General features: G+C 44.6%; 1 protein-coding gene across 2 annotated transcripts in view; it reads right to left on the bottom strand.

The window, feature by feature from the left end:
• Positions 1 to 16,377, bottom strand: part of ube3c (ubiquitin protein ligase E3C) — a 49,058-nt gene that overhangs the window by 7,588 nt on the left and 25,093 nt on the right. For both annotated transcript variants that reach the window (XM_029756140.1, XM_029756141.1), the window contains exons 19-23: positions 12,768 to 13,015; positions 3,198 to 3,410; positions 1,220 to 1,408; positions 980 to 1,046; positions 285 to 415 (exon numbers count right to left, since the gene is read on the bottom strand). In XM_029756140.1, the coding sequence (XP_029612000.1) occupies positions 285 to 415; positions 980 to 1,046; positions 1,220 to 1,408; positions 3,198 to 3,410; positions 12,768 to 13,015 (848 nt within the window). The remainder of the gene's footprint in view (positions 1 to 284; positions 416 to 979; positions 1,047 to 1,219; positions 1,409 to 3,197; positions 3,411 to 12,767; positions 13,016 to 16,377) is intronic.

Below are 16,377 nucleotides of genomic sequence, written 5' to 3'. Positions count from 1 at the left end.
TTATCGGGCCAGGCATTTTCATTACATGCCCATTACAACAGTGAACACTCCCTAGTGCTGGACTTAGTCTTGGGCTGCGTCCTAAATGGCACCCTATTACCTATAATATATAGTGCACTACTTTTAGTAAAAAATATAGGGTGTAATTTGGACTCTCACAGTCTTTGGTTGAACTCCTGATGGCGCCGGCTACAATCAACAGTCTATAATACCAGACGGAGGGTAGAAAAGAGGGGCAGGAAGAAAACAAAAGCAGACGTAATGAACTTTCGGTCAACCCTCACCTTGAAGCCCAGGAGGGGAGGCCGCGAGCAACTGGTGACAAACTTGAGCAGCTTGCGTTTCTCGTCATCGGTGAAGCTTTCCACCACCTCCCAGAAGATGGTAATGACAGGATGAGTGGCAGTGTAACCACCTGGTGAAGAGAGAGAGAAACGATAATCTGACACACCTGGATTTTTAGTCTTTAAAAAAATAAAAATACACCTATAAACTGAGTGAATCCACTGTCTGACAGACGTAGCTGTCACATTGTTTGTGTTGTTTAAGACTCATGATGCAGCCATACCATCTCGACTACCACCCATTCAACAAACACACTACTCTTTAGAGCGCAACCGTATTGCCGTGACTCGGCCACCTGTCCCATGAAGTTGGCAGGAGAGCTTGACAGTTAGCTCTATGGAAATCCTCCTGACTTTACAGCACATTAAAATGGTCAAAGTAATCACTACTACTAGAAACTAACTATCACTGAGTATTAATGAGTATAACTTCAATATCATTTTCACCATTATGGCAGAGCCTAAATAGTTTTGTTTCTTAAAATAAACTAATACAAACCATCCATAATGTGATCATACCTGAGTAGTTTTGTTTCTTTAAATAAAATTGTACAAACCATCCATAATGTGATCTTACCTGAGTAGCTTGTTTCTTAAAATAAACTTTTACAAACCATCCATTAATGTGATTATACCTGAGTAGTTTGTAAACGTCTTCAGGTCGTCAAGACAAATGGGTACATGAGCTCCAGATATCAACACCTGTAGTGGGAAAGCAAAGATCGATGAAGAAATTGTTTAAATGTATATTTACGTGTGCATGTTTGTAAAAGTAATGTGAATTGACTTGCAACATTCTGGTAACTTTCCCAAAATTAGACGTTTTCCAGAAATCCTCAGGATTTTGCAAACCTAGTGAATATCCTTGACGTTACCTGGATCTCCTGCTGGTCAAACATGCGCAGCCACTCCAGGTTGACCACGTTGGCCAGGCCCTGTCTGAAGGCCAGGCAGTGGGGCCTGATCTGTTTGTTGAGTCGGTAATCTGCCACTAAATGGATATAAGCTATCCTGTTGGCCGTGGACACAGGGATGTCCTTCCCTCCCGGCTTCAGCTCAACCACCTGGAAGAAAGGCCCTGTCAGACATACAGGCATTTATCTCATATCCACTTAGAGGGCAACCAGGCGAGAGCCACCATATGTCACCCTCACACTTTACTTTGGGTATTACTTTCTCAATGCTCAAAACTTAAAAAGTAAAATGTGTTCACCGGAAAGGGTCACTCCATGCAAAATATACATTTTATAGTGGAGCATGTAATATTATTGCATCAAGATAAGCTCTTTAGGGTGTGTAGGCCCAGAGAGCGTGATTGAAGGTACCAGTGGAGCAAGAGGAGAAGTCACTGATCAAGGGACCCAGGGGCAGTGGTGTAAAATACTTTAAAGTACGACTTGTGTAGTTTTCTGGGGATATCTTTACTAATTATATTTTTTAACAACTTTTGCTTCACTACATTCCTTAAGAAAATCATGTCCTTATTTACTCAACATTTTCCCTGACACCTGAAAGTACTTGTTACATTTTGAATGCTTAGCAGGACAGGAAAATGGTCCAATTCACGCACTTCTCAAAACAACATCCCTGGTCATCCCTACTGCCTCTGATCTGGTGGACATCCCTACTGCCTCTGATCTGGCGGACTCACAACACACACATGCTTCGTTTGTAAATGATGTCGGAGTGTTGGAGTGTGCCGCTGGCTTTACGTAAATTAAAAAACAAACAAGAAAATGGTGTCGTCTGGTTTGGGAATTTGAAATGATTTACTTTTACTTTTGATACTTAAGTACATTTTAGAAATTACATTTACTTTTGATACTGAAGAATATTTAAAAACAAATACTTTTAGAATTTTACTCAAGTAGTATTTTACTGGGTGACTTTCACTTTTACTTGAGTCGTTTTCTATGATCAGCTATAGTGTTGAGTTTTGGGTCACAAAACCTGATCTATCTTCTTCCTGGAGGGTTTTGTATGTTGGTTGAATGGTCTTGGAGGAGTAAGGACGCATACCAAATAATCACAGTAAAATAATCCAGATCACTAAGGAACTTATCTAATACTCTAAGATCAATATGTTCCCGAAAATCTGAAGTAGCCTCCTTAATGAAAAAAGTAGCCAGTCAGGGGGGTGCCCAAAATCATTTTGTGTTTCTGATTATGTGCTAATGTCTGAGAATGATTGTCTTTATCTTGCTTGCTTTGGCTATCTTCCGAGGGCATATACGGGCCAGTCTGCCTCCGAGTGTGTGCCTTATCTCCCGCAAATTGTTTTCCAAATCGTATTTGGGATGCCCTATTTGCGACCGCGGGCTACACTGTAGCGCGACTGTTCAAGCCTGTTTAAAGAGGAGCTAATAAGAGAAGGTAAGGCCCTGAGCAAACAGGGGGAGCGGGTAGAGTGCTTAGCCCAGCCCGGGGTGACTGGTGAGGGTGACTAGAGGGCAGTGAATAGACCTCTCTCTGTCTAAAAAAAACCGGCTCAGACGTGTTGGACGTGCCAAAGAAGTAAAGGTTGTGCCTCTCAGGCGTGTTCTGAGAAAATTGCTTGATTGTCGGCTTGGTAGAATGGTCAACAGAGAGCCTCCTATTCCCCGCAGCACGGCACCACTCAGGGCGAGAGCTGACGACGTGCTTTATCTCTCTCAGTGCCGAATACAGACAACGTGAGGGAAATTAATTATTAACACTGCAGGGAGGGAAAAGGGAATGGCGAGAAGGACAGAATGACAAGGCCAGAGACACAGGTAGGAAAGAGGGATGGAGTCACAGGCAATCAAAGAGAGAGATAATTCCTACCCCCCCCCCCCCATATTGACACACACGCACACACAACCCCCCACCCACCTGTGCCTCTCCCAGGTCGTTGTTGACGATGGTGAAGTTGAGTCCCAGGTCCTCCACGTCGTCCTCGTAGCTCTTGAGGAAGAGCAGGTTGCGGTACATCTCAGGGTCCAGCGAGGCCAGGTGGTGGATGTCCACGTCAGCACTGGTGCCCAGCAGCTTGGACAGGAAAAAGCTGGCAAACGGCAGCTCCACCAGCATGTTCTCATACAGGGCCTATAGGGAGAAACAAAGGTCATAGGTCAAGGTCATAGATGCACTCAGGTCAAAGGTGTGTGTGTGTGTGTCAATAACATGATCCTGTGTGGCTCAGTTGTTAGGGCTTGGAGCTTTCAATGCCGGGATCCTGGGTTCGATTCCCGCTGGGGTCGCACATACGAAAATGTATGCACGCATGATTGTAAGTTGCTTTGGATAAAAGCATCTGCTAAATGGCATGACCAAAGGCACGTGGACATCTGCTCATCAAACATCTCATTCCAAAATTATGGGCATTAATATGGAGTTGGTCCCCCCTTTGCTGCTATAACAGCCTCCACTCTTCTGGGAAGGCTTTCCACTAAATGTTGGAACACTGCAGCAGAAACTTGCTTCCATTCAGCCACAAGATCATTAGTGATGTCGGGCACTGTTGGGCGTTTAGGCCTGGCTCGCAGTCGGCGTTCCAATTCATCCCAAAGGTGTTCTATGGGGTTGAGGTCAGGGCTCTGTGCAAGCAAGGTAAGTTCTTCCACACCGATCTCGACAAACCATTTCTGTACGGACCTCGCTTTGGCACAGGGCACTGTCATGCTGAAACAGGAAAAGGCCTTCCCCAAACTGTTGCCACAAAGTTGGAAGCACAGAATCATCTAGGAAGTAATTGCATGATGTAGGGTTAAGATTTCCCTTCACTGAAACTAAGGGGCCTAGCCCGAACCACGAAAAACAGCCCCAGACCATTATTCCTCCTCCACCATACAGTACAGTTGGCACTATGCATTCGGCAGGTAGCGTTCTCCTGGCATCTGCCAAACCCAGATGTTGAAGCGTGACTCATCACGCCAGAGAATATATTTCCACTGCTCCAGAGTCAAATGGCGGCAAGCTTTACACCCCTCCAGCCGACGCTTGGCAATGCGATCGTAGGCTTGTGTGCGGCTGCTCGGCTATGGAAACCCATTTCATGAAGCGCCCGACGGACAATTCTTGTGCTGATGTTGATTCCAGGCAATTTGGAACTCGGTAGTGAGTGTTGCAACCTAAGGACAGACGATTTTTACACGCTATGGGCTTCAGCACTTGGCAGTTCCGTTCTGTGAGCTTGTGTGGCCTATCACATCACACCTGAGCTGTTGTTGCTCCTAGATGTTTCCATTTCACAATAATAGCACTTACAATTGACAGGGCCAGCTCTAACAGGGCATACGTTTGACAAACTGACTTGTTGGGAAGGTGTCATTCGGTGCCACGTTGAAAGTCACTGAGCTCTTCATTAAGGCCATCCTACTGCCAATGTTGGTGTACGGAAAATGCATGGCTGTGTCCTCAATTTTATACACAGATGTGGCTAAAATAGCCAAATCCACTAATTTGTTGAAGGGGTGTCCACACATACACAGTTGAAGTCGGAAGTTTACATACACCTTTGCCAAACACATTTAAACTCAGTTTTTCACAATTCCTGACATTTAATCCTAGTAAAAATTCCCTGTCTTAGGTCAGTTAGGATCACCACTTTATTTTAAGAATGTGAAATGTCAGAATAATAGTAGAGTGATTTATTTCAGCTTTGATTCATTTCATCACATTCCCAGTGGGTCAGAAGTTTACATACACTCAATTAGTATTTGGTAGCATTGCCTTTAAATTGTTTAACTTGGGTCAAACATTTCAGGAAGCCTTCCACAAGCTTCCCACAATAAATTGGGTGAATTTTGGCCCATTCCTCCTGACAGAGCTGGTGTAACTGAGTCAGGTTTGTAGGCCTCCTTGCTCGCACACGCTTTTTCAGTTCTGCCCACAAATTTCCTATAGGATTGAGGTCAGGGCTTTGTGATGGCCACTCCAATACCTTGACTTTGTTGTCCTTAATCCATTTTGCCACAACTTTGGAAGTACAGTCGTGGCCAAAAGTTTTGAGAATGACACAAATATTAATTTTCACAAAGTCTGCTGCCTCAGTTTGTATGATGGCAATTTGTATATACTCCAGAATGTTATGAAGAGTGATCTGATGAATTGCAATTAATTGCAGTCCCTCTTTGCCATGCAAATGAACTGAATCCCCCAAAAAAACATTTCCACTGCATTTCAGCCCTGCCACAGAAGGACCAGCTGACATGTCAGTGATTCTCTCGTTAACACAGGTGTGAGTGTTGACGAGGAGAAGGCTGGAGATCACTCTGTCATGCTGATTGAGTTTGAATAACAGACTGGAAGATTGAAAAGGAGGCTGGTGCTTGGAATCATTGTTCTTCCTCTGTCAACCATGGTTACCTGCAAAGAAACACGTGCCGTCATCATTGCTTTGCACAAAAAGGGCTTCACAGGCAAGGATATTGCTGCCAGTAAGATTGCACCTAAATCAACCATTTATCGGATCATCAAGAACCTCAAAGAGAGCGGTTCAATTGTTGTGAAGAAGGCTTCAGGGCACACAAGAAAGTCCAGCAAGCACCAGAACCGTCTCCTAAAGTTGACTCAGCTGCGGGATCGGGGCACCACCAGTTCAGAGCTTGCTCAGGAATGGCAGCAGGTAGGTGTGAGTGCATCTGGACGCACAGTGAGGCGAAGACTTTTGGAGGATGGCCTAGTGTCAAGAAGGGCAGCAAAGAAGCCACTTCTCTCCAGGAAAAACATCAGGGACAGATTGATATTCTGCAAAAGGTACAGGGATTGGACTGCTGAGGACTGGGGTAAAGTCCTTTTCTCTGATGAATCCCCTTTCCGATTGTTTGGGGCATCCGGAAAAAAGCTTGTCTGGAGAAGACAGGTGAGCGCTACCATCAGCCCTGTGTCATGCCAACAGTAAAGCATCCTGAGACCATTCATGTGTGGGGTTGCTTTTCAGCCAAGGGAGTGGGCTCACTCACAATTTTGCCTAAGAACACAGCCATGAATAACAGCCATGAATAAAGAACATTACCAACACATCCTTCGAGAGCAACTTCTCCCAACCATTCAGGAACAGTTTGGTGACGAACAATGCCTTTTCCAGCATGATGGAGCACCTTGCCATAAGGAAAAAGTGATAACTAAGTGGCTTGGGGAACAAAGCATCAATATTTTGGGTCCATGGCCAGGAAAATCCCCAGACCTTAATCCCATTGAGAACTTGTGGTCAATCCTCAAGAGGAGGGTGGACAAACAAAAACCCACAAATTCTGACAAACTCCAAGCATTGATTATGGAAGAATGAGCTGCCATCAGTCAGAATGTGGCCCAGAAGTTTATTGACATCATGCCAGGGCAGATTGCAGAGGTCTTGAAAAAGAAGGGTCAACACTGCAAATATTGACTCTTTGCATCAACTTAATGTAATTGTCAATAAAAGCCTTTGACACTTATGAAATGCTTGTAATTATACTTCAGTATTCCATCGTAACATCTGACAAAAACATCTAAAGACACTGAAGCAGCAAACTTTGTGGAAATTAATATTTGTGTCATTCTCAAAACTTTTGGCCACGACTGTATGTGTGTGTGTGTGTGTGTGTGTGTGTGTGTGTGTGTGTGTGTGTGTGTGTGTGTGTGTGTGTGTATATATATATATATAAATATTTGTATGAATATAACAAGATTCAACAACTGAGACATAAACTGAACAAGTTCCACAGACATGTGACTAACAGAAAGTGAATAATGTGTCCCTGAACAAAGGGGGGGTCAAAATCAAAAGTAACAGTCAGTATCTGGTGTGGCCCACCAGCTGCATTAAGTACTGCAGTGCATCTCCTCCTCAGGGACTGCACCAGATTTGCCAGTTCTTGCTGTGAGATGTTACCCAACTCTTCCACCAAGGCACCTGCAAGTTCCCGGACATTTCTGGGGGGAATGGCCCTAGCCCTCACCCTGCGATCCAACAGGTTCCAGACGTGCTCAATGGGATTCAGATCCAGGCTCTTCGCCGGCCATGGCAGAACACTGACATTCCTGTCTTGCAGGAAATCACACACAGAACGAGCAGTGTGGCTGGTAGCATTGTCATGCTGGAGGGTCATATCAGGATGAGCCTGCAGGAAGGGTACCACATGAGGGAGGAGGATGTCTTCCCTGTAACGCACAGTGTTGAGATTGCCTGCAATGACAAAAAGCTCAGTCCGATGATGCTGTGACACACCGCCCCAGACCATGACGGACCCTCCACCTCCAAATCAATCCCGCTCCAGAGTACAGGCCTCGGTGTAACGCTCATTCCTTCAACAATAAACGCGAATCCAACCATCACTTCTGGTGAGACAAACCCGCGACTCGTCATTGAAGAGTACTTTTTGCCAGTCCTGTCTGATCCAGCGACGGTGGGTTTGTGCCCATAGGCGACGTTGTTGCCGGTGATGTCTGGTGAGGACCTGCCTTACAACAGGCCTACCTCAGTCCAGCCTCTCTCAGCCTATTGCGGACAGTCTGACACTGATGGAGGGATTGTGCGTTCCTGGTGTAACTCGGGCAGTTGTTGTTGCCATCCTGTACCTGTCCCGCAGGAGTGATGTTTGGATGTACTGATCCTGTTCAGGTGTTGTTACACGTGGTCTGCCACTGCGAGGACGATGAGCTGTCCTTCCTGTCTCCCTGTAGCGCTGTCTTAGGTGTCTCACAGTACGGACATCGCAATTTATTGCCCTGGCCACATCTGCAGTCCTCATGCCTCCTTGCAACATGCCTAAGGCACGTTCACGCAGATGAGCAGGACCCTGGGCATCTTTCTTTTGCTAGTCAGTAGAAAGGCCTCTTTAGTGTCCTAAGTTTTCATAACTGTGACCTTAATTTCCTACCGTCTGTAAGCTGTTAGTGTCTTAACGACCATTCCACAGGTGCATGTTCATTAATTGTTTATGGTTCATTGAACAAGCATGGGAAACCCTTTACAATGAAGATCTGTGGAGTTATTTGGATTTTTAAGAATTATCTTTGAAAGACAGGGTCCTAAAAAAGGGACCTATCTTTATTTGCTGAGTTTATATATAATTTGTTATGATAACAATTAGGTAATGATAAAGTCATACAAATCAGACTAGCATAAAACCTCAACAGAACAGTGAACAGAAGAATCAATCAATAACAACAATGGATATCGGTGAGAGAGCCATCTTCGCTGTTTGCAATTCAAAACCAAGATTCAAAGACTGACCGGAACATCAGATAAAGAAGCGATAAGACAGTAAATCAGTTCACATCGGTGCAAGAGCACAAAACAAGAACACAATCTGTCTAAAACACACAGGCCTTAAAATCTGCCTGCCTCAAACTTTATAAATGTCAATTCTCACCTTGACCTGGGCTGCCATTAAGAACCTTGGCCGAGCAGGTGACTCATAAAACCGGGAGCTAATGTACTGGAATAGTCCTAAAAAAAGAGCCCGTTCCAGGCATTAAAATATACAGGTCCTAATAAATGATTGCACTAAAAACCCTGACCACATCAGCTAAATGGATTATAAATCTAGGCCATTTCCATAATGCATGCATCTTAAACATACAGGCAGGCATAAATCAGGGTCTATTTTCTAAACACAGGTTAATTGCGCAACTTCAAACACAGTCGATTTTTTATGCAAATGAATCCACTTAGCATTTCTCGGGTGGCTCTTTCTGAATTCCTCGACCATATGCGCTGCGTACCCACTTGAAACCTATCAATAACAATAACACAGTGCCGGGAAGAGGTGGCATTAAGTATACGGAGGGAGAGAAAAAAAACCTGTGGAATTTTCTTTATTTTTTAAATATTTTTTACAGCCACTTTATTTATGGGTGTTTATTGCCAGAAATTGTGCCAAAATGACTCGGGATAAAACAGATTAATTATGGCCCGGACCCTTTTAATATAAGTGAGTGCAGTGGCAACGCAATTAAAGCAGATCGCAGCGCCATCAGGGAGAATAAACGCCCAACAACATTGCAAGTTGCCTTCTGTTAGCTGCCAAATAAATTCCTTAATTTACAACATTAAGAATCAATAAAAATATAATGCCTTTCAAACGCATCGCTATCAATCAGGGGTGCAACCCAATGCACCTCTAAAGGGGAACTTTTAGTCCGACCGGGGAGATTAATGAGCAAAGGCACTGGGGAAGAGGGAGGGAGGGTGGACGGTACAAACACACACACACAAGACTTCAGCCACCCCTGAAAGAGTTTGGAGGCTAGGTCAGGGCTAATACCAGGCTTTGTTTGCGGTTTGCTCCACATGTCCTACTGAAGGTTACTGGATCTTGGCTGGACGGTGACAGTGATGTTGGGCAGTGAGACTGGCATCAGGAGACCTCTCTCTTTACTACCCTGACAAAAATGTCCGGAAGAAGAGAGGCACCGAAAACTGCACCCTGCGGGCACAGAAGCTTCAAAGGGGAAGTTCCGTATTTTACAACTTGATGTAACTTTGATGTTCCTCGCCCTGAAAGTAGTCTATGGGTCAGGAGAAACTGTAATCCATTTTGTTTTCTTTAAACAGTCACTACAAAACTACAGCTAGCCTAACTTTAGCAACCGTGCATTTTCTTATTTCACAATCAAATCAACACAATTATTTGGTTTGAAGTTAACTTGAGGTGATATAAAAAAAAAAACATTACATTACATAAAAACATTTACATTACACATTTGCCACTATCCAGTGCTTGACTTGGACTGTAATAAGTGTCCGTACTGTTTATATTCAGGTGCAGGAGCTCCACAACACTTTTGAGCTAATCCTCCATAAGAGGAACTGGAGCTCAAGCAGTGGAACATTTGAGGTGCCGGTACTCGGCTCAGCAGAGCTCCTGTCCAAGTCAAGCACTGCCCGTCACTTCCAACGGCTTGTAGAAACTAGTAAGAACGGTGAGAGGCACCGGCAACCTTGGACTCGAGATGCTAGAGAGCGCAGATAATAATACTGAAGACTATGAGAATTCAATATGCTTTTATGCTCAGTAGAATTGTATACTCATGAGGTCTGTAAAAAATGTAAATCATACACACGTGTTGTTAAGTGGTTTTTCCGTTTGTGGCGTCAATCCTGATACGTGTCAGTTGGGAGGACAAGTGAGGAAGAGGGATGACCGGCGTCCCATATTGTGATGTCCAATCCCATTTCAGTGAGTACCCCAGACCGGCCCACTCCTGATGATAATACATTACCTCCACGACAATGGCAGGCCGGGAGGTCATTATTGAACTATATTAATCTCCTGTGTCCCATAGGCCTTGGCGTGTGTACCGCGCATCTCTCCACGCAGCAGTGATGCAATCCTAATCTATAACGGTTCCCTCTTTCCCCCACCCCGGGGCGCAGGTAATAACAGCACTAAACAAATATCAATACACCACTCAAACGAGCACTCACACGTTGTATTTATGGGGAAAAAAAGGGATCTTAAGGTAGGGTTAATTGAAAGTCAAATTCAAATTAATTTCCCCTGCCTTAATTGCCTGAGCCATTAGCTGTAGTGATCGGGGAGGGGGAGCAGAGCGCGTTTCTATCAGCTGACGAGCCATTTCTCACTGCGGGACGGAAAATGTGGAGACACCAGTCCCAAATGGCACCCTAATTCCCTCTGTGGCGCACTGCTTTTAAACAAGCAGTGCACGACATATAGGGAATAAGGTGCCATTTGGGACAACTCCCAGGAGGAGTAATGGCGCTCTGATGAGTGGACTGGACCATCATGCAAAGAGAGAGAGCGCAAGAGTACAGTGAGAGCGAGAGAGAGAGGACTTTAGACGCTCCGGACTGTAAAACAGATCAAAATGCTATTACCACATTCTTTGACCGCTTATTTATGTCCCTGTCGGCGGGGGGCTAGCACTGATTTAGCGCCCGGCCAAATGCAATCGCTACACAAACAACGAGGCAGGAATCATAGGCTAATGGAAGGCCTAATTGAGAGGCGGTCGGTTGTCATGAGGTAATTCTTCTCCCGTTGAGAATGAGATGACCCCTCCCAGACACACACACACACACACACACACACTCCCACAGCATCTCGATAAACAATCTGCCGGCACATGCATTAAATAAGATTTAAAAACATTCGGCTATAATAAATAGTGCGGTCAAAGGGGGAGGAGGGGGCAGGGAAAACAATACCTTCAACAGATTACGCATAGGACTAATGAACCAAACTATGCTTTGTACAAGAATCGGGTCCAAGTTCTATGTCTTATTTCATTCAAAATTGTCACTTTCTTGGACATCAAACACAAAATCAAGGACAACGAACACAGTTGTTTGATATGCAGTCAAGTTAAAATACTAGCAGCCATTAGATCTTATAATGAATCAGTCTTATCTCTGTACTGTACCTCTATTATTCAATAACATAGGGTTGGTTGACTCCCAGATGACCTGCTGGCGTCTAGGGCACAGTGTGACCCTCAGAGGGAACACCATGGGGCATGGCAAAACCCCCTGCAAGAGGTAGCGGAGCACAGTGCTGCTGACTACATTTCACATCTCATTAACTGATTAGACGGTCATCACACATTGGTTGGTTTTCCATCTAATTACCACATTAGGAGGTGCTTGTTGTTTCAGTTAATGCTTGAAGACACCTGGTGATCATTTGGAGCCAACATACAGATATGCACACAAACACCTTGTATTGCTTAATAACTACACCCTTGGGTGCTTCTTAATTATTAAAAGGTGCACTATGCAGAAATCACTCCGCCATTTCCTGGATGCTAAATTTCAAATGGTTCGCTTAAATTTCAGTTTATGTGACAAAACATGCAAGTATAGTGTAGAGAATCATTGTACCATCCAAACAGCTGTGGTATATCTTTACCATAACCAAAAATATTGTATTTTCAGCTGTTTGAAGCTGGTGTACAAAACCGAAAGTAAGACGGAAAAAACGGAACCTAAGAACGGGAAGCTTAGAAATAGCGCACAAAGAACAGATCTACCGCTTCTTAGTAATTGCTTTCAATGAGAATGACAGATCCATAACACACATTTCTATGTGAATTTGCTCGGGTCGCCCCAAAAAGTTACATACTGCAGCTTTCAATTGGTCAGTTCCTGCTGCAAGCATTTTAGCATAACATCCCATTCTTCCATTGTCTATGATGACGGCATCGACATTGTCCCCACTCTACACTGTATTGGCTACACGAGACCACTGATCACACACATTGATTTCTGTTGACTTTTACAGAGACCTGGAATCAGAGCGGTCTGTCTGTCAGCTAAGACAGCTCGCCTGTGGGCCTGGGTGGTCCAGTGGTCCAGTGGTCAGTGGCGCCCGCCTACAGCACGTTTTCCCATGTCAGCGTGGGTTTGAATCCAACCCACTGCCTTTGTGACACACTATATATCTATCATTCCTCTGTCGTCTCTCCTCTATTAAATAAAAATGCACAATAAAATGTTTCTATTTATAACTTTACCTTCCCCAGTATCCGTCCCAGGAAGTAGTAGTGTCTGGCGAAGGAGTCCCCCACTAGCATCTGGGCGGTGGGGCTAGGGTAAAGCAGGCCCTCGTTGGTGGTCTTGAAAAAGCCCTGGTTGGGGTTGAAGCCCGACTTGAGCAGCTCGTTGAGGAACTCGCGGAAGATGCCCCCGCCGTCGATGCCCGCCTCGTCCAGACCGTGGGCGTTGAGTAGGTGCACCCGGACACGTTTCTTCAGGTCCGGCTCTGGATATACGGGACACGAAGGGAAATCAAGTTAGTAGAGAAAATATACACTGAGTGTATAAAACAAGACAAACACAGCCCAGGTGAAAGTTATGATCCCTTATTGATGTCCTCTATTAAATCCACTACAATTAGTGTCGATGAAGGGGAGGAGACAGGTTAAAGGATTTTTAAGCCTTGACCCAATTGAGAGATGGATTATGTATGTGTGCCATTCAGAGGGCGAATGGGCATGACAAACGATTTAAGTGCCTTTGAACGGGGTATGGTAGTAGGTGCCAGGCGCACCGGTTTGAGTGTGTCAAGAACTGCAAAGCTGCTGGTTTTTTCACTGTCAAAAAGTTTCCTGTGTGTATCCAGAATGGTCCACCACCCAAAGGACATCCAGACAACTTGACAACAAAGGGGTGCAACTCAATATTAGGAAGGTGTTCTTAATGTTTTGTACACTCAGTGTACATACATGTAATAATTAAAATGTAATTTACAATAAAAAAAATCTACATTATGTGTAGGGATAATAGGGAAAATACACGACATTACCAAAAGTATGTGAACACCTGCTAGTCGAACATCTCATTCCAAAATCATGGGCATTAATATGGAGTTGGTCCCCCCTTTGCTGCCAAAACAGTCTCCACTCTTCTGGGAAGGCTTTCCACTAGATGTTGGAACTTTGCTGCAGTGACTTGTTTCTTTCAGCCACAAGAACATTAGTGAAGTCGGGCACTGATGTTGGGCGATTTGGCATGGCTTGCAGTCGGCATTCAAATTCATCCCAAAGGTGTTGGATGGGGTTGAGGTCAGGGCTCTGTGCAGGTCAGTAAAGTTCTTCCACGCCTAGGGCACAGAGGGCCTCCCGAGTGGCGCAGCTTTCTAAGGCACTGCATCGCAGGGGAGGGTTTGGCCCGGCCGGGATTTCCTTGTCCCATCGCGCTCTAGCACCTGTAAGTTGACTTCGGTTGCCAGCTGGACAGTGTTTCCTCCGACACAATGGTGCGGCTGGCTTCCGGTTTAAGTGAGCAGTGTCAAGAAGCAGTGCGGCTTGGCAGGGTCGTGTTTCAGAGGACGCATGGCTCTCAAGCTTCGCCTCTCCTGAGTCCATAGGGGAGTTGTAGCGATGGGACAAGACTGTAACTACCAATTGGGTAGAAAAAGCGGTCTTGACAAACCATTTCTGTATGGACCTCGCTTTGTGCACGGGGGCATTGTCGTGCTGAAACAGAAAGGGCCTTCCCCAAACTGTTGCCACAAAGTTGGAAGCACAGAATTGTCTAGAATGTCATTGTATGCTGTAGCGGTAAGATTTCCCTTCAATGGAACTAAGGGGCCTAGCTCGAACCATGAAAAACAGCCCCAGACCCTTATTCCTCCTCCACCAAACTTTACAGTTGGCACTATGCATTGAGACAGGTACAGTTCTTTTGGCATTCGCCAAACCCAGATTTGTCCGTTGGACTGCACGCTGAAAGCCAATGAGCTCTTCAGTAAGGCCACTGTATTGCCAATGTTGTCAATGGAGATTGCATGGCTGTGTGCTCGATTTTATACACCTGTCAGCAACAGGTGTGGCTGAAATAGCCAAATCCACTCATTCGAAGGGGTGTCCACATTCTTTTGTATATATAGTGTATCTATTTTAGAGTTTATATTTCTCCCCATTTCCACATGTCAAGAGGCATGATTTCTTTGACCTGAGGAATAATCAAATCAAACCGTATAAAAGAGGTCACGTTTCAGAATAATGAATGTACGGTGATAAATCAGAGCAGCTATAACTTCTACAGACACATGAATGATATAGATCACCTTTCCAGCCCCTCGAAGGCAGGGCCACCTACTACTACAGTTTTTAATCATGTGACCCAACAAAAGTGCTCTTCTAAATTCAAACACAAAAAGAGGTGACTTAAAATAATTGATTTCCCCGCTTTTATGCGAGCCATTAGAATAACCACGATCACAATTATGCTTTAGTGAAATCCAATACCACAGAGACCGATGGGAAAGCTAACCTTCATTTCTAATGGGATCTGCAACCTCGGCTAGAATATCTGGATTTTATGGACCGCAAACAGAAGACAAATACCGTCTTGTGCTGCATCTCAATAATATCTCCTTTCTAATGTGCACTCGTTCACTACTTCCCACAAATCTAAAAGCATTGGATTGGTGGAGGTATGGGCTTGTGAGACTATACACCATATTTAATAAACCAGTCATTTCCATCCAAACCCGTGAAGAGAAGTGAACAAGTGCACACTTTGGGAGAAAGGAGAGATTATTAGGACACAGACCGAGACATACAGTGCCTTCGGAAAGTATTCAGACCCCTTGACTTTTTCCACATTTTGTTACATTACACCCTTATTCTAAAATGTATTAAATAAATACAAATCCTCAGCAATCTACACACAATAACCCATAATGACAAGCGAAAATAGGTTTAGACATTTTTTTTTATTTATTACAAATAAAAAACAGAAATACCTTATTTACGTAAGTATTTAAACCCTTTGCTATGAGACTTGAAATTGAGCTCAGGTGCATCCTGTTTCCATTGATTAACCTTGAGATGTTTCTACAACTTGGAGTCCACTTGTGGTAAATTCAATTGATTGGTCATGATTTGGAAGGACACACACTTATCTATATATGGTCCCACAGTTGACAGTGCCTGTCAGAGCAAAAACCAAGCCATGAGGTCAAAGGAATTGTCCGTAGAGTTCCCGAGACAGGATGGTGTCGAGGTACAGATCTGGGGAAGGGTAGCAAAACATTTCTGCAGCAAATAAGGTCCTCAAGAACATAGTGGCCTCCATCATTCTTAAATGGAAGAAGTTATGAACCACCAAGACTCTTCCTAGAGCTGGCCGTCCGGCCAAACTGAGTAATCGGGGGAGAAGGGCCTTGGTCAGGGAGGTGACCAAGAACCTGATGGTCACTCTGACAGAGCTGTAGAGTTCCTCTGTGGAGATGGGAGAACATTCTAGAAGGACAACCATCTCTGCAGCACTCCACCAATCAGACCTTTATGGTAGAGTAGCAAGTCAGAAGCCACTTCTCTGTAAAAGGCACATGACAGCTCGCTTGGAGTTTGCCAAAAGGCTCCTAAAGACCATGAGACACAAGATTTTCTTGTCTGATGAAATGAAGATTCAACTCTTTGATGTGAATGCCAAGAGTCATGTCTGGAGGAAACCTTGCACCATCCCTTCAGTGAAGCATGGTGGTGGTAGCATCATGCTGTGGGGGTATTTTTCAGCGGCAGGGACTGCGAGACCAGTCAGGATCGAGGCAAAGATGAACGAAGCAAAGTACAGAGACAGTACTTTGTTGAAGCACCTTTGGCAGCAATTACA

This window comes from Salmo trutta, chromosome 6 (genome assembly GCF_901001165.1).
Source record: "Salmo trutta chromosome 6, fSalTru1.1, whole genome shotgun sequence".
In the NCBI taxonomy this organism is placed as follows: Eukaryota; Metazoa; Chordata; class Actinopteri; order Salmoniformes; family Salmonidae; genus Salmo; species Salmo trutta.
This window is presented reverse-complemented; position numbering and strand designations above follow the sequence as displayed.